Source organism: Rhododendron vialii, chromosome 7a, assembly GCF_030253575.1.
Source record: "Rhododendron vialii isolate Sample 1 chromosome 7a, ASM3025357v1".
NCBI classification, from domain to species: domain Eukaryota; kingdom Viridiplantae; phylum Streptophyta; class Magnoliopsida; order Ericales; family Ericaceae; genus Rhododendron; species Rhododendron vialii.
This window is the reverse complement of record NC_080563.1, coordinates 7,277,463-7,303,158: the sequence shown is the minus strand read 5'-3', so window position 1 is coordinate 7,303,158 and position 25,696 is coordinate 7,277,463. Positions and strand designations below refer to the sequence as shown.

The following is a 25,696-nucleotide window of genomic DNA, read 5'->3' as shown; positions in this document are numbered from 1 at the left end:
GTAGGAATCCTCGACAACCTTTAGCCGACAAATTTTTTTCGTCACCTATATTATTTGTGACGAAAAACATACAATTTGTGACGATTTTCATTCATCACCCAAAGTAATTTTTCTTGTAGTGCATAACAAAAATCATAAAAGGCATAACGAAAACCAAAAGTAGAAGAAGCATAACAATACCACATAAGAGCATAACAATAACCCTTAAAAGGCATAACAATAACCTCTAGAGCCATGACAATACCCCACTTGTCTTTTTTTCATTTCTTTTTTATTTGAAAATGTTTAACTGTGGTTAAGTGGGAAAAAATTTAAAATGTAAACATGTTTTGCGATTATGTTCAACAGTCAAATGTAATGGACCCCAGTAAATTAATCATTTATTTTAACAATCAAGGCTGTTGATTTGGTTGTTATTGTTGATTTAGTTATTTTTTGGAATATTAGGCTCCATCCAATTTATTCCGGTTTATGAAGATGTTTCATTGGTACAAAAATTGAACATAAGAATGATAACTTATGTCCGAAAAAGTTTGTAACAATAATCAATTTACTTCATTTTTTGTAGGAATGATCTAATCTCTCTTACACAAAAGATAGACGGTTCTGATTTTGAAAAAATAGATAAAGCGGTCATCGAGTTGTGAACTAAAGGAATTTAATACCTACATAAGCATCAAATGTGTTCCAAACATATACTTGCTGACATCCGATTATCACTGAAGTTGGCGACAAATATAGAATCGATAAGATGTGCAATCTTAATGGTTTAGATCGGTTATCAAAAAAAATTATTAAACAACTTCCTTTAAAATCTATGCGTTGAACCTTATTGTTTCTAAACTAATGTCTTGTGCTTTTGTGTAATGTACAATAATCATATGATCGCAACACAATCAAGACGATCAATACCGTCCATTTTGTTTTGCTTGGTGTTTTAATTATTCTCGTACATTTTTTGGTCTATCGGATTTAGAGTGGCCTTTTATTGGGACGTAGATACATTATTAGAATGACATTTTATATCCAATCAAGTATGTATTGTTAAGAGATGTAATTCATTTTTTGCAGAAGTATTCTAATTTAATAGAAAATTGGAAACCGTAATATTAAATTTTTTTTTTTTTGCTCTCATAGTTAATCTTAGCCTTTTTATAATACTTGTAATATTAATTTACTATTATTATCTTTCCTTATCTTTTGCTTTTTAGTATTTACTAAATGAAGCATATAAAAAATTAAATAATTTTTCTTTCCAACAATAATCTTTATTTCCCAAACACGAATTCCCAATATCTCCAATTCACCTCAACACTATTATATTCTTATGATGAACAATAATGAATTGATCTGGAGTTTCAAATATCGATAATTATTAAACGGAACAAAATTTCAGAAAAATAAAAATACCCAAATTTAAATCTCCGAAAAATTAATATTCTTTTTTTTAAAATTATTACACATATAGTTATGTCTTTTTAGAAGTTTATTTTCTTTTTTGTTTTTTGTACATACTTTAAATATTATTGTTTCCTTTACATAACATAAATAGGAAATATCTTCATTTTTTTCTATTCTTTTTTCTTATTGTATTCTCACACTTAATTCTCAGTTTTTTAATTTTTTAATTTTCTAAAATAACTTATAAGTTGTTATTAACTTACTATATTTTTTTCTTTATTACTTATAAATTAGTAGAAATATTTTCTACGTGAGTTTACAAATCCATTCACTTTTATATTATTCATAAAAATATACTACTTTATCCTTTCATAATACTCGTATATTGATTTATTTTTATTTATTAGTTTTTCTTTTCAAGATTTACTAAATGAACCATGTTATTAATTAAATAACACACACACACACACACACACACATATATATATATATATATATTTTACAATCACCAATACTAAAGATCATTAGAATATAGTAGGAACAAATACAAAAACTCATGATTTCTTCAATTAATTTAACATAAAAAATTAAATTGATATAATTGTGACGTTTTATACCCAATCGTTATTACCCAATCAATAATATCATCTCAGTCGCGTGTCATATTAGTAATATCATAAGGCATATGCAGTTAATATCATAAGGGCCATCATATTCATAAATAATATCAAATAGAATGTCGGGATCAAAAATAATATTACAATGGCTAAAAACGCAAAAAACACATGTAAGCTAATTTTGCAAAAAACTCATGTAAGCTATTTTTTCTGTTTGGACTCATTTCAAGCTCTCTTAACTAGTCAAAACTACTCTATTATACTTACGGAGAGTAAGAAAATAGTTGCCTACCTCAGGTTCGGTCGAAACAAGCTAAAAACAAGTTTTTGAAAGTTTTCGATTTCTCGGGGGATGACGGGAATGGGGGTTTAGGCTCGATTCAGGGAAGTTAGTAGCGGTTTTGGGAGGATTTTGGTGGGTAAGGAAGTTTGGAAGTGGTAATTCGGAGTTTGAGGTGGTGTAGGTGGGAAACCCACTTTTCTCTCTCTATGGTTTATCTCACTAAACCTCTATGGCCGGAGCTCGGTTTCACCTATTCCTCTACTGGGTTTGGACGTATTGAGGGCGAGAGAGGTGTGTGTTTGCTGTGGTTTCGGAGGTGAAGGAAGAGGAGGTATTTATTGAGGAGTTTGGAGGGAGAGGAATGGAGAGAGATGTCTGGAGGTGGCGCTGGCCGGCTGGAATAAAGATGAGAGATTGGAAGAAAAGAGAACTTCATATGTTGTCGATCAGAATAAAGATGAGATGTTAAAGGAGTTGTAAAGATGAGATGTAGAGAATAAAATTGTTAACTGTGGTTGAAGGGGTGGGGGTAAAGGTTTTTTTTTTTTTTTTTCCCACCAATGACTGGAATAAATTGGAAAACTAACAAAAAAAATTGGATTTCGATCGTAAATTGTAAACCGGAATAAATTGGATTTCGATCGAATATTTTACTTGTTAAATTCCTCGTCATGAATAAACAATAATATCCAAAAAATTGACAAAAAACTAACGAATACGAAAAAAATTTAAATATGAACAAAAAAAAACTAAGTGACTTATTTAGCCGAACAACTATAAGTATAGAATCACTGAGGATCCAATCGCCAGTGAATTTTTAGCCAGATGACTGAACTTTTGATCCTGTTTAGTGCTTTTTGCCTGTCTTGCATTAACAGAAGCAGCGATCTGTTGTCAATTTCTTTCTTTCTCCGGCTTATCAATTTTATCTTTTCGAGGCAGTTTCCTTGAAAATATTTTCCATTTTGATTCAAACGCAAATGATGCAAAATAAGGTATATATATATATATATATATATATATGGAAAATAATAAGCAGCCTCATCCACTGAGAACACCATAACAAATGGAAAAGTACATGCATAAAGTAAAAACCTCAAATAACAAAGCGAACAAGTGAATTCATAAAAAAGAAAATAAAGACAAAGTAAAAGATATATCCACAGCTATCTTTCACTTTCAAATTTACATCATTTCTTTCTTAACATCCTCTCACAATTACTTGTGAGACAGAATATAAGATTGAATGTGTCCCAAGCATTGCTCGATCGTCTTACAAATGAAGAGTGTAATGAACTAAAGAATGCATCTCGGACCTACTTGAATGATATGTAAGGGACACTTAGAATGGGTTTGGAAATTTTTTTTTTTATTTAAAGCCATTAATTCGATACAGTATTATTTCACTTTCGGATATACTGTTTTTATTTTTCGCAATAAATTTTAGGGGAACTTTCACATACATCCCTATACTTTTAGCAATGAACAATCAATTGATGAGCAAGTGATAATTTGATTCCCATTCTATCTGGATTGGACTTTTGTGGTGGAAGAGAACCCACCCCCACACGGTTTTTTCCTTTTTCCTTTTGCAACTTTTTCCTGGGTTACCTCCTACTAGCTATTTGCTGGAAAAGAAGGGGAGGTTCATCTCTTTTCTTTTTCTTTTTTCTTGTAAACAATAAAAAGTTTGACGTAAAACTCATTAAAGTGAATTTTTTTTTTAAATAAAAACAAAACTATAATGCCATAGTCTATAATTTATTCTATAATTTTTTGATTAGGGAAAATATGGCATGAAGTTAGGAAGGTGACTTGACGAGGTAAAGTTGTAAAGCAAAAAATTGGGGTCAGGGACAATAATTCATAGTGCTGAAGACTTAAGCAACCCCACACGGTTTGATTCCTCCATCTCCAATATTATCTAACTGATTGGGAATGAGGTTGTTATCTTTTTCACGAAGTAGTGCGATCACAGTAGTCCATTCGCGCAATCAATGGTTGAGATTCGTTTTCAATTCTTACCAGTAAGAATTGATTTTCAATCCGGACTGTCTAAAAACACTTTGGACGGTCGCGATTGGGCTCCATTACTTCTTCTTTACAGAAACAACCGTTAAAAAAGTTTTTCTGAGTGGGAATTTGTGGTGGAAGTGAACCAACCCCAGGCAGTTTTCCTTTTCACCTCTTTTTTTTTTTTTTTTCCTGGCTGTTTCGTCCTATTTGCTGAAAGAAGCTTGCCAAATAATTTCCTTAGCACCTCCAGTTGTACATGGATATGATCAAGAAATCAAAGTTTTGTAAACTAAACCATTTGATTCCCATTCTATCTGGATTGGACATTTGTGGTGGAAGAGAACCCACCCCCACACCACACGGTTTTTTCCTTTTTCCTTTTGCAACTTTTTCCTGGGTTACCTCCTACTAGCTATTTGCTGGAAAAAAAAGGGGAGGTTCTTCTCTCTCTTTTTTCCCTTGTAAATAACAAAAAGTTTGACGTAAAACTCACAAAAGTGATTTTTTTTTATAAATAAAAACAAAACTATAAAGCCATAGTCTATAATTTTGTCTATAATTTTTTGATTAGGAGAAACATGGCATGAAGTTAGGAAGGTGACCAGACGAGGTAAAGCTGTAAAGCAAAAAATGGGGTCAGGGGCAATAATTCATAGTGCTGAAGACTTAAACAACCCCACACGGTTTGATTCATGAAGACTTAAGCAACCCCACACGGTTTGATTCCTCCATCTCCATTACTCCCTCCGTCCCTAATTAACTGTCCACGTTACTATTCTGGACATTTTAAAAAATCATTTATATCTTCCAAAGTATAATATTTTTTATATGCAATATGGATCTTGTTTGATAGATCTCGATTGATTCTATTAGACAAAATTTTGAAAATTATGAAAAATAGTATAAATTAAAAGATATAACTCATTTTAAAAAATTTGGAAAAAGTGAAAGTGGACAATTAATTAGGGACGGAGGGAGTATTATCTAACTGATTGGGAATGAGGATGTCTTTTTCACGGATCACAGCCGTCCATTCGCGCAATTAATGGTTGAGATTCGTTTTCAATTCTTACCGGTAAGAATTGATTTTCAACCCAGACTGTCCAAAAAAACTTTGGACGGTCGCAATTGGACTCCATAACTTCTTCTTTACGGAAACAACCGGTAAAAAAGTTTTTATGAGTGGGAATTTGTGGTGGAAGTGAACCAACCCAGGCAGTTTCCTTTTCACCTCTTTTTTTTTTGGTTTCTGGCAGTTTCCTCCTATTTGCTGAAAGAAGCCTCCCAAATAATTTCCTTAGCACTACATGGATATGATCAAGAAATAAAAGTTTTGTAAACTAGACCATTTGGTCATGAAACTGAACTTGAACTTGGGAAAAACAAAGACAGTGAGTGTATTTGCCAAAGTAGTAACACAAGCTTGTCGTACGTTAAACGAAGTTGGCAATTCTACGTATGCTAATGGTGCATTAATTGTAGAAATGATGAATACAACATACAAATCACCCATGTTTTACATTATAATTCCTTTCCAAAAATATTGACCAACAGAGCAATGAAGATTACAAATGTTGTAATACTATCGATGGATCTTTGAAGAGAAAAGATAGGAATGGGAAAAGATATAAATATCAAATTTGTAGTGAAAGAACCAATAATTTTTTTTTTCCCCTGCCTTTGTTGAGTTTAAAAACCAAAAAGAAAACGAAATTATGTTTGCCAGAATACATTTTACTTAGTAGGGAATGACTTTGGTGTCCCCGGTCATTTTGGGGACACCGTAACTTTTGGCATAACAAAACCATTATGAGGATGACCAAAATTCATTATGAGCATAACTAAAACTATTATGAGCATATAGAACCATAGCAAGGCATAACTTGTTTGTTATGCCTTGGTTGGTTTTTTGAATATTCCTTGGATATGCCTTGTTTGAGTTCTGTTATGCTTGTAATGGGTTTTAGTTATGCTCATAATGGTAAAGTTATGCCAAAAATTACGGTGTCCTCAAAATGACTGGAGGCATCATAGCATCATCCTACTTAGTATGCCCAAAAAAAATTGAATAGGAATGTATAGATTCAATTTTCTTTCCCCATCAAATCCAAGATCACACATACCACAAGGAAAGTGAAAAATGAAAACGAGAAGTATAGAATCACTAAGGACCAAATTGCCAGTGAATTTCTAAGTGACCGCAATTGATCGAACTTTTGACGCTATTTAAAACTTTTTGCCTGTGTTGCAATATACCAAAAGTGATCTATTGTCAAGTTCTTTCTCTATCTCATTAATTTTATTTTTCTGGGACAATTTTCTTAAAAGTTCCATTTTGATTCAAACCCACATGCTGCAAAATAGGATATGGAAAATAATTAGCAGCCTCATCCATGGAGAACACCTTAATAGATCGATAAGTACAAGAAGTAAAAACCTCAGGTAATAGCATGAACATAGGTCAATTCCATCAGAAAGAAAAATGAGGAATATAAGAGTACCAAGATGGACTATTTGGTTGTTCTCGAAGATACAAGTGAAAAGTCTTGTACAGCAAAAATCTCAAGTACAATCAAAGTTTTCTTTGATGTTTTTGAGACAAATGTAAGTTTCTTTTTCTGATACAAAGCAAATGTAATTTGATCAAATTTTTGCGAATGTAACCATGAAATTGACATTTTGCATGAATGGTCTCTACGTCATGTCCTACAGATGAACCTCGTCCTAGAAATACAAGCCGTGTTGAACCCTCCAACATAGACTATTTGGTGAAAATCTCTTAAAAGAGAAGGGGAAAAAATGTTGAATTCACCAAACATCTTAATTACAATTTAAGAGTTTTTTTTTTTTTTTTTGGATCTTTACAATTTAAGAGTCAACCAGATATAAAAACATTCCAATTAATGAATAAAAATTTACAATTTAAGAGTTCGACCAGATATAAAAACATTCCAATCAATAAATAAAAAGATACAAAAGAGAGCACATTGAAACCTTGGAAGGTTATTTTCCCCTTCCTTTCACCTAAACTCATCATCTTGAATTATCACCAAACATGGTCAAATCAACAATTTAGAAAGAAAAAAAAATGTTCAAAGGAAAAAGGAGACCGTTCTCACAGTTCTCATCCGTCTGGTTTCCCTACTTTGTGGGTCCTTTTTGAGCCCACTTCAATGCTGGTGCTCGCATTTTAGTTCAGGCCAAAAATCATAGTGAGTGATTGATGGTTATGGAATGCATTTTATCAAATAAAAAAAACTTCGCCACCATTTTTTTTTTAATCCAACTTCGCCAAAATCGCCGCAATTGATTGAACATATTCTATCTAAGACAACTATGTATCTACCATGTGTTTGGTTGCTATCCGACCAATATGAAATTTGGTGCACTTAATGATCAACCCGAGCTCCAAAAATGAGAGGTCTGAAAATCGAAGTGGATCCAGAAAGAGCTCACCAATGGACAAAACTAAACAGGGATTAATCTTATTCAATAGTTCATTACAAGTACAAATCAATGGCCTCCCAAGCACACAAGGGACAAGAAGTCGGAAGCTAATCACCCAAAGCAACTTTTAATGCATGGACTGTGGACAAAAAAATTATGACTATTCTTATATCTATTTCTAAACACTACAAAATAAAACTGTAAACTAATCAGCAAAGACCACGAATGTCCTGAGAACTTCCATATGTTTATTGCTTTTAAAACACGAAGAAATTGGGCTACAGTACAATTGCTGCAAAAATTAAAATCAAAGAGTAGATCCACTGCACATACACTCTTGCTGAAAGAAATTGGACTTTGACAAAAAGCAGAACTTCCTAGGAAAATGTCATCGAATTTGTGAGGATTCAAAGAACAGTAAAGAAAGTTGCAACTCTGAATATAGCTAACTTCGTTTGCTCGATGTCACATGCTAAAAACTGTTTTGATCACAATCATGTAATGCTAGAGCGATACGAGCGCTTCCCTTTGCAAAGTCATGACCCAGCATGGCCTAAATGATCTGCCATTGCTGCATACATTTGGTTACCCAAGATCCGCCTGCTTCGGAAGCCGGCAATGCAACCGAACCTAAGTTGTAAGCTTTTAAAAATAACAGCCACATGATTGAGATTTTTTGATGCTTCAAGAGCTTATGCTGAGTAGAATACCAACCTAGAAATATTAACCACTGAATTAGAGAAATACGCAGTTGCTTAAATGTTCTAAAGAAGCACTAACTAGTTTATGATAGAAATGGATGAAACAAAATCGCATTTTGTTATGAAAATGGAACTTAGAGCATCTTCAACCTTGACCCATTTTAAGATTTAAATTTAAAAATGGGGCAAAAACTATAATAATCTCTCTTTAATCTTTGACTCAAACCCTTCCCCATTTTGGGTTTTACTCATTTCTTTGCCCAAATCTGGGACAACTTTTGTCGAGGGGGGGGGGGGGGGGGGGGGGGGGGGGGGGGGGAGGGAGAGAGAACCTCGTTGGCAGCGGCGGCGGTCTAAGAGGCGATGCAGAAAGCGGTGGCGGCGTTGTGACCTCTAAGCCTTCTTGGGTCCCCCAGAGTTGTCATCTTCTTTTCTGGCCTCCGATGATGATGATGAACGAGTTTCAGAGTTGTCTTTTGTGGTTGTGTCCGGTTCTGGGTATGTGTGAAATTTTTTTTGTGTTTGATTCTAGGGGAGAGAGAGACGGAGATGGAGAGAGAAGAGTACCAGGTCTCCTCATTTTGGATTTGATTGTTTTACCTTATTTACGATTATGCCATTAAGAATAAAATGCATATATAATTGGGTTTGATGGTTGGAGATGTGTCAACTTAAAATGGATTTTTACCCAAAATTTAACTCAAATTTGAGGGAAAAAATGGGTGAAGGCTGGAGATGCTCTCAAGGGAACTATGAATATGGAAAATGCAAAGCTAAAAATGGTAACATCTTCGCTAAACCACCCAAGCAAAAAATGAAGCACTAACTAGTTTGTGATAGAAATACCCTGAAATACGTTACTCAGTCTGAACTTCAGGTTTCTTCTATAGAAAAATCAGCCTCGTGCAGCTCAGCATAAAACCAAAATGCACCACCCTTGGAGCAATTTAAAAGGCGATTCTCGGCTGATACATACACAATTAAGACATTTATTTCAATGTTTTGTAAAACAAAATACTTTCTAACATTCCAATCTCTTCTGGAAAAAGATACTAATTTCCAAGCAAGAATAGAACACAAAGAACCCATATTAAGAGAAAGATGGAAGATCAAACTTGCATAGCTGTGCATGAGCTGTGCATGCCTCTTGCTCTTTGCTATCATCGGTCAGTTAAATTTCAAACCTGGAAACTGAAACAAAAAGAAAAACATCAGAAAGCCGCGGTCGTCGCCTAATCCCAAGTAAATCAAATTAGCGAAACAAACAAATAATAACAGTCACTTGCATGACACCGTAAAAGAATATAACATTCAGGCTTAAAACAAGCACCAAGTTCAAAGGCAAACTACTCAATTTGAAAGAGAATTACCAAGGACATGCTTACGATATCTCAGTTCTTCAAGTTATTCTACTTTATGCCTAACCACCATGCATTTGGCACTGATTTTTCAGCTCATAATAAACAGAAGTTTCAATGGTACTATAATATTGAAAGATCATCAAATGCGCACCAAGCTAGGACAATAACAATATTGTGTTACAGCTTGGAGAATGCAGCTTGCAATTAGCCCATACTTTTCTACATGCAAGCCTGTTTCGGGTGTAAAAGAAGATTAAAATCTCTGGAATTTTGACATCTTTATAAGATGAAAAAAAAAGCTAGTAACCTCTTCAGGGTCTATTGGACCGAGATAGACTTGGTCAAAGACAGCTTCAGAATCGATGCATATAAGTGGGACATGTAACACCCCGTCCCACATCGGAAGTCTACATGGATGATCTTGGGCATATAACAAACCTTGTGGGTTACTACTAGTACCTTGTGCTTAAGCTTTTGGGCCATGTGGTGTGGCTTGTGGATCAAAATCGGGATACTGGGCCAGTGGTCTGCTTGGGGCGTTACAGGTGGTATCACAGCCATCCATGTACACGACCATGTGGGCCTTTGGAGTTTGGTTGGATTTGGTTGTTGGTTAATTTGGTTTGATTAGTGTCGGTGATTATAGTGCTCAACCCCTCGCGAGGGTGCGAGGCTATAAAGTTGGGGAGATTGTAACACCCCGTCCCACATCGGAAGTCTACATGGATGATCTTGGGCATATAACAAACCTTGTGGGTTACTACTAGTACCTTGTACTTAAGCTTTTGGGCCATGTGATGTGGCTTGTGGATCAAAATCGGGGTACTGGGCCAGTGGTCTGCTTGGGGCGTTACAGGACATGAGCAATCTTATGCCAGTCTTCTCCTTCCTTCCTGCGGCAATGAGGATTCAGCACTGGACAGTACATAATAAACAGCTCTAAGACGGAAGTGGGAAGCCCCTCTTCTGGCAAGGATTGGAGCTGACTGCAATTCCAAATCAGCATGTATTTGAGAGAGCCAAGAAGTTGAAGGCCCCTGCAATCAGAAATTCGAAGTAGTGTCAGATTTTTGAGCTCAGTCCCCTCTGGAATCACCAGGGTCTCAAAATTATTACAATCCTCAATTTTTAGAGACTAAAGCTTTGGGAATAAACCGAGCGGGAGGGATTTTAGACTCTCACAGCCAAACAAGGTCAATTTTTCGAGGGATGTGTAGCAGCGACTCATCTCCACAGATAGTGGGAGTTCTAGTTTCGGACACCACCGAACAGTAAAGCTTTTTCAAATTGTTGACGAGCATCATTCCCTCCGGAAATGCCAAAAGCCTTGGACAATTCTCTACCCTCAGCTCCTTCAGATTTGTTAGTGTTGACAGCTCGATTGCAAATTCCTCCAAACTTGCAAAATACATAATCTTCAGAATTTTAATGGAAGGTACACCTTGCATCTCAAACTGTACCCCTTTGCATTCCTCCAACACTACCTCGCGTGTACAGGTAGCCCTCTCAAGCGAAGCCACAAGCCTTGGGCATTTCTCTACCTCAAGTCTCAGCAATGAAGGCACCCTTTTTGGTAGGCCTCCGATCAAATTGGGACAGTTGATGACCTCAAGCTCTTGAAGTCGAGGAAATTCTCCGGCATCTAACTGAATCCATTGCACCCACTCTGACATTTCTTCAAAACGTAGAACCTCCAGAGATTCAAACGGTTTGCTTAAAGACCCTCTCTCTCTATAAAATTCATGGCCCATGCTCGTTATGTTGGGCATCTTTGTGATGCTAAGCGACTTCAAAGAGGGCAGTTGACCAAGTGGTGGCAAGGAAAAGCAAAACTCACAATTCTCCAAATTGTTCCACGAAGACTATGAAGCTCTTTTAACTCATTAATACTTGAGCTGCTGCACTTTCCCACTAAAAAAACAGTTAATTAGTTGTTGGAAATCTTTCAACCTACTTATATGCATTGGCATTTCTTTTAAGTTTGTTCCACTTAAATCAAGATGACGCAATGAAATTAGTTTTACAAGCTCTGGTGGTAAGGTTATAAGAAGATGACAATTAGATAACAACAATGTTCCTAAATTATACAGGGTACAGATTGATTCTGGCAATTGAGTGATTTGATTGTAGGAGAGGTCTAAAAAGCATAGATGTATGAGTTTGCCAATTGAATAAGGCAATTCCTGGATCTGATCATATCTCGGCAAAGATAGCAATCGTAAACGTGTTAGTCCTGAAATAATCTCATCCAAAACCTTTTTGCTCAACCATTGCTTGCCATTGGTTCTACGGTCTGTTTGAAGGAAAGTCCTCAAACACTTAGCATTCTTAATTACCTTGAACTAATCAAAGCCATCAAATCTACCACAAACATACGAGAAATGGCATACATTCTCAGAAGTACCGCATGGCTTGCCATGCTCTAACCTATAACAGAAATCTCCAACCGCAGATTGAGCCAAATCATGAACAAGATCATGCAGGACAAATTTAGAATCAACAGCATTTGACCTCTGAAAAAACAATCATTCTACTTCCACACCCAAATATACACCCATTTACACACCCTCACTACAATAGAGGTGGAGCCCGCACACACTACACATCCAGTGTGTATGGGCCCCACTTCCATTATGAGTGGGGGTGTGTAAATGGGTGTGTGTTTGGGTGTGGAGTTAGAATTTTTGCTAAAAAAATGACCTTGAAACCAATTCGTGGAAGCACTCATAACCTTCCTCTTCCACTGTCTTATTATTTTTGGGCTTCTCCATTAAACCTTCTGCTATCCAATTTGAGACTAATTCCTCCATGTTTTTTTTTTTTTTGATCCGCTAATTCCTCCATGTTGAATGCATAATCCTTCATAAATATGGAACAATAAGCAAAACATCTTTTTAAATGGGAAGGGAGATAATGATAGCTTAATCTTAAGGCTGGAAGGATGTTGCTCTTCTGCTCTGATAACACCCATATTGCTCTTTCAAGTATATTATTCCACTCATTGACACCCCGTTGGGAGTGCAGAAGACCACCCAGTGTTTTTGCTACTAAAGGCAAACCTTTACACTTTTTCACAATCTCCTTGCCAATCTTTTCAAGGTCGGGATGTGCATTGCAATCACCCTCCTCAAAAGCATGTTCGGAAAACAACATCCAACTATCTTCCTCTGGTAATTCCTTCAAACCATGAATAGGAACTGTTTTCATGATAGATGCAACTTTCTCATTGCGTGTTGTGACAATAATCTTACTCCCGCGTGCTCCAAATTTAAAAGGAATAATCAAGACGTCCCCAATGTTCATAGTTCTCATTCCAATATCATCCAAGACAATAAGAAACTTCTTCCCACCCAATGATTCTTTCAGCTTGACCTGAAGCGAGTTTAGGTCTTTTGCATCAAAAGCCGGCCCCGTGACTTCCTCTACAATTGTTCTTGTGATACTTAAAACATCAAATACGTCAGAGACACATACCCATGCTTTCTTAACAAAGTGCCCATCCAATCTGCCATCGTTGTACAAAAGTTGAGCAAGAGTGGTCTTTTTTTTTTTGAGATAGGCAAGCAAGAGTGGTCTTGCCCACCCCACCCATCCCGACAATCGGAATCCCATCTAGCCCGTCACTACTTTCTCCATCAGAGAGTAGCAATTTCATTATCTTCTCCCTGTCAGCCTCCCTTCCATAAATGCAGGATTCAACCACCACAGAAGTGGATGGCAACCTGGTTTGGGACTGAAAAATCCTAGCTCCTCAAGGTTTAAAGATTTGCTATGTTTTAATCTCAATCAACGATTCACCAAGCGATAAACAAAATCAATCTCACAAACGGAAAGCAAACAAACAACGAACACCAAGATATACGTGGAAAACCCAAAACAGGAAAAAATCACGGGAAGAAATCAAACACTACTAAACAACGAGGTTACAAAAAACTCTTACGATAAGGTTGAACTCCACAAACCTAAACCTAGACGCTCTTGCCGAATCCACATACACCTCTCTGAATGCTTGACCGCCGCTACCTTGAATCCACAAGCCTTCAGTTTGCCTCCCGAAAATCCACCGAAGGACTTGAACTTGCCTAGGAATCCTCCTTAAGGCTTTTCTCAAATAAGTTGAAGAAGATGTTGAAACCTCTTGGAGATGTCGTGTATGCTCAATGATCCATCAATTGGATTGGAACTCCAAGATACAAAGTAGACTTCATTCACCGAAGTCTATTTCCTGCTGTCCTCTTTTTGTTTTTCTTAAAACCACATGCATAGCCGCTGCTCCCTTTTCATTGTTTCTTTTATATTCAAAGGCAATTGTTTAGACTGCCACTTTTCTCCCTTGCCCTAGCAGCCGAAAAGAGACGGTATAAAAATTACTTGTTCCGCTCCCAAATTTCGCCTTATCAAGAAAGGTTGCTCCGGTTGATAACCCAATCAATCCATACCATTTTAGCTCGATTCACTCACTCGCAATTAGATATGGATTTGATTTCCTTCCACTTCCTAAACAGACAATCTAGAAATGAAAATAAATAAAATACAACTCAATAAATGGAAATACAAATAAATGTGTTTTTGTCTTGGAATTTGCCAACACAGAGAGACCGTGACCCGTGGTCCTAACAGGGACCAATACCATCCAGCAACTTCTCTCAAACAAAGTTTGTCTTTAACTTTCACGACGAAATGATCCAACAAGCCAATCATTTCCTCTAACTTGGAGTACTTGATCATACCACCACGGTCAAAAAACCGAGCAAAAGTCGAGATCAGAGAATCATCTCGTAACCTTTTTTTGCCTCTTGTGCAATCGGCTTCCACCTTCCTCCGCAAAGCCTCGGTGGCGATCTCATCCACCAAGTCTTCGACGTTGTAGACAGCATCTCTAACCTCGTCTAACCAACGTTTCACATGTTGATCAGTGAACTGCTTGTTCTCTGCATCATTGAGCACCTTATTGAGTTCAACCATGGTCTCCTCCAGCTTCTTGAGGATCAGCCTTTCGTCGTCATGCTTTCCAGTACCCCGGAAGAAGTTGATCAACTCCAGGGAAGCCAAACGCTCAACCAGTGTGGGGGTGGGTTTTCCTCGTGATCTTTCCTGTGTAGCTTTCTCTGTCTGATGGACCGTGGGAGACGGTGTTGAACTTGAGGTACCTACAGAACCGGAGGGGGATGTTCCTCCGGGAAGAAGCTCCGACGAACTAGTCAGTAAGTGGAGAGAGAGAGAGAAGTTTGGCAAGAAATAAGCTAGTAGTAGAGAGAATACAACACATAAGAAATTTTTCTCATCATCTCCCTTAACGGTGGTGCTCTTCTATTTATAGGTGAAGGGGTAGAGTGCTGAGCAAGTTGGTTTTACTTTCCACGTGTTGTTTAATGCTCGGATGACGTCCTGCAGCAGGGCCATTTAATGAGCGCCTATTCCCAGATCTTACAGAGTCACATGGGTCGATGTCAGAAATGTCACATCGTTCAGAGATGTCATTTCGAATATCAGAAAGGACAGTTTACTTATCAAAAGATATTTCTGGAAGGTTCTATAAACTACTGTACTCGGTGGAGCCCATTCCTGACACACGAAGAATCTCCGGGCGTTTGGTGTTCTTTCCGAAGAACAACTTAGCCGAACGAGAGGACGTCCCCGGGCGTAGTACGATCACCGAGCGAGCTCAAATATATGTATGTTCGGATAAGGCATACAACGTTCGGCGAAGTACCCGGGAATCCGTCTATCCTTCGGATGACTAATGACACATCATGCCGAAGCTCACCCTTATTTACAGATGAACTGAGACAGCAGGACGACGGATCAAACAACGTGTGAACCTTTATTCCCCCTTCTGGACCTTGTGAACCTATGATCCTTCGGATATTTCGGCCCCCTACAACCAGCACTCCAACTACAGCGCCAATAAGTGCTTCTCCAATCAAGGTCGCAGCCATGTTTTTTTCTGTTGTTTGCAGAGTACTAGAGAGATCACTCACAAGACAGTAAGGAAACGAAGAGTGCAGAAAACCAAGATTGTAATTTTTATTCATGGATTTAATTGCGTGCATTGGCATGTACGTGAGGGCGGAGTTTATGGAATAAATGTAGTTTACGGAGTAGCCATGATTCCATATTCATGGAACTGTGCAATCTCGGCTTTAGACGGTCCGGATTTAAATGAAAGAAATTTTTAGAGAAAAGAGTTAACTCTTCCTCGAAAGAATGTTTAAAATTTGGACAGTTCAAAAGTGTTCTGGACAGTCCGATCCATCTCCTTAGAAACTACAGAGCTCTGTTTTTAAGTTTTTCTCTATAAAAAATAGAGAAAATTGCGAATGCCATACAGGTTGCTCGAAACTCACCTAGCTAACTCCAATTTTATGGACAAAGCTGCGGTAATTTCTACCCCTAGGCCAATTTTGGCTCAAAAAGTGTTAAATACTTTAATTCGATAGTGAAATGACTGGGACTTCATTTACCGCTAGTAATGGTGAAGCAGTACTATTTGAAGCAATTGGTATTGTACGTACCAATGGAGGTGAATTTGGCAATCCCTAGACGTGAACATAATGATAAAGTCCAATCATTGATTAATTTTATAGGAAAAATTAATTGATGAAATGGTATTTATGGACTAGAATTTTGGCATCGACAAGAACAGGGGATGCTTGTGTTAACCAAACAAGGTTCATAATAGTCCATATAGTACGTTACGAATTTTCTTGCACACTATTAACTTAATTCAAACATTTTTGTATTTCAAGATTTTCCTAATATTGTGCAACGTTTTTGGACTGGATTGTGTAGTGGTTGGGGCAGAAAGTTCTTGGCCATGCATCTACTTTCCCCTTTTTCTTTATTTATTTCAATCTTATAGGTGAGCATTAGAAAAACATAAAAGAAAAGGGAAAAGGAAGGGCGGAAGGTGTCTTGTGACCCCATTCTAAAGGCAGCAAAAAAGGAAGGTTAGGAAAATTGAACAGAACAGATGTTAAAGAGGAGAGAACACTCAAACAAAAGTTAGCAGAGGAAAGCTGTCAATACCACTGCCCCCCTCCCTCCTTTTCCTTTTAAAAAGATCATCAAAACCCTCTTCAAAGCCCACAAAAATCAGAAGGAAAAGAACACCAAAAAAAAAAACAGTTCAGATACAGCAAGCACAAGATCTGAAACAAAAGCCATCAACAGAAACAGAGAAAACAACTGAGAGGAAGAATTAGAAGGAAAGGAAGAAAGTGAGAAGAATAACTCATGAACAACATGAGAGGAAGAGAAAGTAAAGGCCCTCTTTCAACAGATCTCTTGGTCTGTTTTCCTGCCAGAGCCCATCTGACACTAATGCCCAAGCCCATCTGCAGTCCGGCGCGGTCATCGGATTCCAGTAAACGCCACCACCAAAACCACAATCACAACCAGCATCAGCATCAGTAACAGACCAACCACCACCTCAGAAAATTGAGCAGCAGAGGTGGTGGGGGTGGCCATGCCAGCCCTCTCTTATGGTCCAAAACAAAGCCTGTGGGCCCGGATATCTCTGAGCCCACATCACCGAAAGTCACATGCACTGGACAGTTCAAAGTCCGGCCCAAGGCCTCCTGTAAGAATTGGCAATCAGTCATGGAAGAGATAGAATAATTGCAGTTTAAAGTTCAGAATCCTACAGTAATAAGGAAAACAGTAATGCTTCATTGTTCATGCACATGAATACCATCTGTTAAGTCTAGAAATTATCGTGGTTGCCCATATTCGGAGTGCGTTACATTTTGATCTCGAATATTATGTGGTACCAACTTCAAGGATCACAAGTTAATCCTCATAGTATGTACCAAAAAAAGCTATGTGCATGCATCTTTCTTTCTACGAGTACTAATTTGGCTATCCTTTCTCATATATAAAGCAAGTAACAAATGTAGAACATTAACATGCCAATAGGGGCTGATACATAATTGCTGCAAAAAAAATAAAAATCAAAAGAGAGTAAGCTCATTGCAATTGCACTCCAGCTCATAGAAATGGGATTTGATAAAAGCAGAAATCCAAGAAAATTGTCACTTGACTTTGTGATGAGACAAAGAGATAAAGATAGCAGCACCTTAGGGCATAGGGCTTGGACTTATATACCCAACTTTGTTTCCGCCATGTCACACACTGAAAATTGGTTTGATCACAATCATGTAATGCCTAAGCGATACGAGCGCTTTCCTTCACAAAGTCATAATCCAAACACGGCCTAGATGATCTGCCATCGCTTCTCATACAATTTTGGTCACCCAAGATCAGCCTGCTTTTAGAAGCCATTCAATGCAACCGCACCAAAAGTTATTATCAAATAACAGCCATGATTGAGATTTTGTGATTCCGCAAGAGCTTATGCTCAGTACAATACCCACCTAGAAAAATTAAGAATTAGAGAAATATGCATTAGCTTAGATGCCCTACAGAAGGACCAAGTAGATTATAATGGAAAGTGACAAAACAATATCACATTTTTTCTGTGGAAAGTAAACTTAACGGAACTACAGAAAATGCAAGTGAAAAAAGCTAACATCTTTGGCTAAACCACTCAAGGGAAGGGTCCAAAATAGTCTGAATACGGTCTCAGTTAGACCTTCACGTTTCTTCTACAGAAAAATCTGTTCTTGTGTAGCTCAGCATTAAACCAAGTGGAATGCCCAACCATAGGACCAATTGAAAAGCGTTTCTCTGCTGATTTATACAATTAAAAAGCATTTTTTTTCCATCTTTTGAAAACCAAATAAGGACGTTTGAAAGTTGCGGTCTTGGCCTAATCCGAAGTAAAAAAAAAAAAGTCTGGTGAGCAAAAAATAAAAGTAATACCAAAAAAGGTGATCTGATCAAGCAGTATAGTAGATTGATTCAACCCCATTTCAACCTACGACTGCTGCTACTACTACTACAAACACTAAAAATAACAACCACAAATGTAATTGGCCTTGGTGCCCATTCTATGATCATTTGGAATTATATTACCATCTGATACTCATGTTTATACGCAGAAAAAGAAAAAAGAAATAACTAAAAAAATTACGAGGAAAAGAAATGAATGTGGAAGCCCATACATCTACACAAATGAAAAAACAAAGAGAAGTGGTTGAGAAATTAATAATGCTAGCTAGCTGGAGTACTCCATTTAATAACACAAGAATCAAAAGATGAATGGAATGAAGTAATGACATGTTGAATTTTTCTTGGAATTAAGTATTTTTTGGGTAAATTGGAATTAAGTATTGTATATGCAGTGCGGAACAAATACCTGAGTGGGAAGCTTAGGGTTTCCCCTGCCCACATATCGTGGAAATAGACTTATTTCTCCTCCTCACTGATTACTTCACCATCGATACATATAAACGGGATGTGAGCAATCCTATGCCAGTCTTCTCCTTCCTCCCTGCGGTAACGACCCTTCAGCAATGGACAGCTAAAACTTACCAGCTGTAAGAGGGAAGTGGGAAGCCTCTCTACCGACAAGGATTGGAGCTGAGGGCAATCGGTAATTTGCATGCGTTTGAGAGAGACAAGAGGTTGAAGGCCCCTTCCGTTGAGTGATTTCAGATTCGGCATATCTCCGAAGGTGAGATTTGTAAGAGTGGGGGGCAGCAGCCATTCCTCGGGGAATGACTCCAGCACATCTTCAGATTCACCCCACAGTGAAAATCTTGTGAGGGAGGGTAGTGTTTGCAAACCCCAATCTTTTCGGCCACCAACAAGTTTCTTGCATTTGCTGATAGTAAGTTTGCCTAATGTGGAGGGCAGACCCCCTTCCGGAAAAGACTCAATTTCTGGACAATTCCCTAACGTTAAATTCTGAAGAGATGGGAGGGTATGCATTTGTTCTGGCAGAGCCTTCAGTTTCTTGCAATTGCTGATAGTAAGAAAAGTTAATGTGGAGGGCAGACCCCCTTTCGGAAAAAACTCAATTTCTGGACAATTCCGTAACCATAACATCTTTAGAGAAGGCATTTGGCCGAGTGGTGGCAAGGAAAAGCAATTCTCACACCTCTCCAAACTTAACCACCACATATTGGAAAACGATTGATCTCCTAACCAAGTAGGAAATTTTGTGCCTCCATACTTTATAATCTCAAGGCGCTTCAAGTTTGTATGAGGCTCTAGGTTTTCGAGAACATCTCTTCCCTTCTCTGAATCCTCCGCAGTGCTACCCCATTTCAATGTTAACCCTCCAAGGTGCTTTTTCTCCTTCAACTTTGCTTCTAATGCATCGTTGCTGCTTGTTACATTTTCCAAACCTGCGATGGTGATTGCTCCTTGAAGACCATCAAGCTCTTTCAACTCATTAATACCTGACCCACTGCACTTTCCCACTACAAAATCAGTTAGTCGTTGGAGATCTTTCAACCTACTCATATGCATTGGCAGTTCTTTTAAGTTAGTTCCACTTAAATCAAGATGACGCAATGAAATCAGTTTTATAAGCTCTGCTGGTAACGTTGTAAGAGAATAGCAATTAGATAACAACAATGTTTCTAAATTATATAGGGTACAGACTGATTCAGGCAGCTGAGTGATTTGACTATAGGAGAGGTCCAAAAAGCGTAGATGTATCAGTTTGCCAATTGAATAAGGCAATTCATCAATCCCATATCTCGGCAACGATAGCAGCCGTAAACGTGACATTCCTGAAATAATCTCGTCCAACACCTTTTTGTTCAACAATGAACAGTGAGGTTTTCTACGGTCTATTTGAAGGAAAGTCCTCAAACACTTAGCATCCTTAATTACCTTGAACTTATCAACGCCATCAAACTTACCTCGAACATAAGAGAAATGGCGTACATTCTCATATGTACCACATGGCTTGCCATCCTCTGGCCCATAACAGAAATTTCCCATCACATATTGAGCTAAATCATGAACAAGATCATGCATGACAAACAAAGATTTTTTAGCATTTGATCTCTGAAAAAATGACCTTGAAAGCAATTCGTTGAAGCACTCATAACCTTCTTCTTCCACTGTCTTATTATTCTTGGATTTCACCAAAAACCCTTCTGCCATCCAAATTGAGACTAATTCCTCCATGTTGAATTCATAATCCTTAATAAATATGGAACAGAAAGCAAAACATCTTTTCAAATGGGAGGGGAGATAATGATAGCTCAATCTTAAGGCTGGAAGTATGTTACTCTTCTCCTCAGATAATTCCCATATGGCACTTTCCAGTATATTATTCCAATCCTTAACATCTCGTTGGGAGCGCAAAAGACCACCCAGTGTTTTTGCAGCTAAAGGCAAGCCTTTACATTTTCTCACTATTTTCCTACCAATGCTTTCAAGGTTAGGATGTTCATTGCAATCTCCCTTCTCAAATGCATGTTTGGAAAACAATTTCCAAGAACCTTCCTCTGGTAATCTCTGCAAACCATGAATAGGAACTGTTTGCATGATAGATGCAACATTCTCATTGCGCGTCGTAACGATAATCTTACTCCCGTGTGCTCCAAATCTGAAAGGAGTCATCAAAGCATTCCAATTGTCATAGTTCTCGTTCCAAACATCATCCAATACGATAAGAAACTTTTTCCCACTCAATGATTCCTTCAGCTTGACCGCAAGCAAGTTTGGGTCCTTTGTATCACAAGCCCTCTCAGTGACTGCCTCAACAATTGCTAGTGTGACCCTTGAAACATCAAATACGTCAGAGACACATACCCATGCTTTCTTAACAAAGTGCCCATCTAATCTGCCATCGTTGTACAAAAGTTGAGCAAGGGTGGTCTTGCCCACCCCACCCATCCCAACAATTGGAATCACATCTACCTTATCACTACTTTCTCCATCAGACACCAACAATTTCATTATCTCTTCCTTGTCATTCTCTCGTCCATAAACACAGGATTCATCCACCAAAGAAGTCGTTGGCAACCTGGTTTGGGACCAGTTCCGTCCAGCAACTTCTCTCAAACCAAGTACATCTTTTGCTTTCACGACGAAATGGTCTAACACGCCAATCATTTGCTCTAACTTGGAGTTCATTCCACCACGGTCGAATAACCAAGTGAAAGTCGAGATCAGAGAATCTCGTAACCTTTTTTTGCCTCTTGGGTAATCGGCTTCCACCTTGCTCCGCAAAGCCTCGGTAGCGATCTCATCCACTAGGTCCTCAGCATGGTAGACAGCATCTTTAAGCTCGTCCAGCCAAGCTTTCACAGCTCGATCAGTGATCTGCCTGTCTTCTGCATCGTTAAGCACCTTATTAAGTTCAAGTAACTTCACCTCCAGCTTCTTGAGGAGACTTTCGTCATGCTTTTGACCCCGGAAGAAGTTGATGAACTCCTTGGAAGCCAAACGGTCAAGCAGCACTCCAACTGCTGCTTCTCCAGCCATGTATTTTTCTGTTGTTCAGGAAACCAAGATTGAAGCCTCTGCAACCTTATGTGGGTGAGCAGAATCCATCTATGGAATGAATGTCTATCTTATTATTCATGGAGTGAGTTAGGTGCACTGACTGGCAGGTGACAGGAATATATGAAAAAGAAAATCAAGTTTTCTGATTCAAGACTCGACCATTACTGGGAGTTGCTTGCAGGACCAAACAAGGCTTAAATAATTTTACCATGTCATACGTAGGAGATAACAATCAAAACGTCGGTCAGAAGGTAATTAAGACATACAGAAACCAAGCTCTCTAAACAAGAATCAAATTTTGATACAATACCCATGAGCAACACAGCAGGTAAGACATAGTACTAAATAAACAAAACCTCCTGGTCAATTGATTGTTGCATTAAAAAAATCAAGCCGGCCGGCAACAATAGCTATATTTTATTTTACTGGCCAGGAGCGGTAGCTACCCATAAGGTAAAGACATAAAAGGAAAATAAAGGCCTTTGGGTCAATTGGTGGTTACGATAAAAGGTGGCCGGCAGCAATTACAAAAACAAAGACCTCCGGGGCAATCGGTAGTTGCATTAAAAAATCAAGTTGGCCGGCAAAAAAAAATGTATTCTATTGGCCGGAAGCAATAGCTATAAAAAGTCAATGTGGCCGGCAGCAATAGATTTACAGAAGGTAAGACATGCAAAAGAACCCAAGGTCAATTTGTGGTTGCATTAACAGATCAAAATATTATAATCTCTTGGTATCATGTTGGAGGTAAGGACGAAAGTTTACCAAGAGTAACTTTACCATACAATAAAACGAAAAGGTTTACACGTATATATTTACCTACCCTAGTTGAGAAGGAAAGCTCGTGCACTATATACACCTATACACGATTTTAGTTAAACCAAGCAGTTCTATTCGTATGCCATGTCTACACAGCCTACTCAAAACGGGTAGATTTGTTTTGGAACTAAACCTGTTTTTTCAACTTTTTGAACCATGTGTATAGATGTTCCACCAATAACAACTTTATATCAACAGAAGTACTATCTGCTTTCTGAAGTTAAGCAGTATCAAAACGGGACAATCAAAGGATTTGAGAAAGTTACAACAAGACGAGATCTTGCCCTTCAGATTTCGTCAGCGCGCACTCACTACATCATTCATGTTAGCTCGACAGTCGTCCTTCGCAGGTTGACAATTCTCTTCCTATGGGACAGCTATCTTCCCACCGGGCACCACCACCACTAACCACCACAGATGCACCTAAATGAGGATGAAAGCATGGAACCTCATTCCCACACTCTAACACCAATGCACGCCCATTCGAGTCCAACCCATAACCACCTTCCTTAAAGCTAGAAGTAAGATTGCACAGTGAGAAAACACCCAATTCACCATCAATCTTCCCTCTGAGATCTGTCAGCACCTCTCTCGGACTCAAGATTTCGGCTTCAAGAATCGCCTGCCCTTTTAATTTCCTAACCAACTGCTGGTTCAACAGCCTCAGTTTCTTGACTTCCTCTTCTAAGTAAGCCGTGTGTGCTTTCTTCTTCTCTGTGTACTTTCGCACCACTTCTCTGTTCCCTAACGGCCTCTGTTGTCTTCCCACCGGATTTTCTTCTCCGGAGGGAAATAACCGGGTGTGTGTGGTAGCACGTGGGTGTGGGCCGAGTCGGGGCCCGGAGGGTTGCACGTGTGGGTGTGAGTGCATGTTCTTGTTTTCTTCAAGAATTCATCAAGAAATGAGTGTATTGATGAAGATGTCTGAATGGTACTTGAAGGATAGAGATTTGATAGAAAACCCTGGTCTGGAATCTCTATCTCACCATCATCCATGTTTTTTTTTTTTTTCACTTGCCCAAATGAAACCCTAGTTCAAACACAAGCCACAATTCTCATTTTCCGGACTAATAAAACAGAACAGTGATAATTTTCACCAAATTTGACTTCAAAACCCAACCATGAAAAAGTAGGATGCCATGATTGCTTTAAATCCAATCCAGAATCTATGCAAATTGAAGAATATGTTGAGATTTCAAGTGCCCACAGAACAACTCCCATTAGTCAAGAAAAACCCCATACATCAACAACAGTAATTTTCTTTGACTTATGAGCATAGAACACCTTCAAACGTGAATAGAGATTGATTGTATTACCATATCAGAAGCCAGAAACTTACTCGAGGAGTCAAAAGAAAACCCACATGGAGATAATCCAGGAAAAGTAAAATTAGGCATAAAGTCAAGATTTTGAGGCAGACACAGTTGAAGTGGAGAAGGGAATAAGAACCCCAGATGGGGTAAGGAGTGTGCCCAAAAGAGGAGATCTTTTGTACAGAATCTAGGAAAGGGATGGGTTTGATCAGATTGGGAAGCAGGAGATTCTCGGTTACCTTTTTAGTTTCTGGTTTAATATGCTCAGGATCTTAACTACTTGGTACTATAACTTATGACCACATAAATGTGGATGAGGGTTAGTTTGTAGTGAGCCTTTGGAGTTAGTTTGTTCTTAGTTAGTTGAGATGATGATCTTTGTATGTCCTTGGTTGGTTTCTTCTGAACTTCCTTTCTTACTTTCGGGGTACCAGGTGGCATGCGATTGTCCACGTCTTCGGTGCCAACCTAGTTGGGATCATAGCTGTGATTGTGATGCCGTTGTACTCGTGCTCTCTTTAATCTTTGTAAACGTTTCTCAAGGATTAATAAAGCCTTTCTTTTGCTAAGGGGGAAAAAAAAAAAACTTATGACCACATAAATGGTTCAATTATTTGTGAGAATCAAGCAGCTCCTTTGTCATTTTTTTTATACCTGTGGCAAGCAGAAATTTCTTGAATCAGGAACGGAAAATCTGGAATGAAAATATTGTCAAATAACCTTTCAGGCTTTCACTACAAATTGATATGTTCATAGATGAATTATATAGATGAAGATCACATGGGAAAGGGGTGGTATAGGCAAAATTGGATGGTAGAATATGGAGGTATCTATAATGTGTAACTATACTAAATTTGTAGCAAATGTAAAATGAGGGAGAGAAATTGAGATTTTTCTCCCTCCAAGAACCAACAAAGCTTAGCCATGCTAATAGAGATAGACGGGTCCTTCCTAAAAAATTTCTTAATAATAAGTTTCGAGCACCGTTACCCAAGTACTATGTTTCTTGTTTCTAGCGACAAATAGGGCTGCAAACGAGCTGAGCTTTACAATGTTCAGGTTTGTTCATTAAGGTTTTTGGCGAACTCGAGCTCAAACTCAATGAAAATTTGGCGAGTCAAGCTTGAGCCAAGCTTTTCTAAGTTTGATTCGAACTCGAAACTTGTTCACAAGCCTTTACCAAATCGAGCTTATTGTTCACAAATAGCTCGGTTCATTTGCAGCCCTTGCGACAAATGCAAGTCTGCAAGCATAACAAAACCAGCATCATTACTTGCCATTTTCGAGGGGCAATGTACCTGTCAGATAGTCATCTCACTGCACAAACTTTGCATTAAGAATAATTAAGCACTAAATGATGTATACC

The 25,696-nt window shown here is 38.2% G+C and overlaps 1 protein-coding gene and 1 pseudogene across 2 annotated transcripts; both read right to left on the bottom strand.

Annotated features, from left to right (window-relative positions):
• Positions 1-16,802: 16,802 nt before the first annotated feature.
• LOC131334687 (putative disease resistance RPP13-like protein 1) lies at positions 16,803-22,875 on the bottom strand. 2 transcript variants are annotated; one of them, XM_058369859.1, is made up of 3 exons: positions 19,086-22,875; positions 17,904-18,201; positions 16,803-17,406 (listed from the first exon to the last, which is right to left on the bottom strand). In XM_058369859.1, the coding sequence occupies exon 1, from the start codon at positions 22,175-22,177 to the stop codon at positions 19,136-19,138; it is 3,042 nt and encodes a 1,013-aa protein (XP_058225842.1). In that variant the 5' UTR covers positions 22,178-22,875; the 3' UTR covers positions 16,803-17,406; positions 17,904-18,201; positions 19,086-19,135. The 2 variants fall into 2 exon arrangements, with proteins under 2 accessions (XP_058225842.1, XP_058225844.1); XM_058369861.1 differs by having other exon boundaries at positions 16,849-17,406; positions 17,933-18,201.
• A 337-nt stretch (positions 22,876-23,212) lies between these two features.
• Positions 23,213-25,696, bottom strand: part of LOC131334693 (basic leucine zipper 23-like) — a 40,190-nt pseudogene continuing 37,706 nt past the window's right edge.

Bases quoted from the DNA above. Each gene is read 5' to 3' on its own strand.
- LOC131334687 (XM_058369859.1), bottom strand. From the start codon at position 22,177: ATGGCTGGAGAAGCAGCAGTTGGAGTGCTGCTTGACCGTTTGGCTTCC.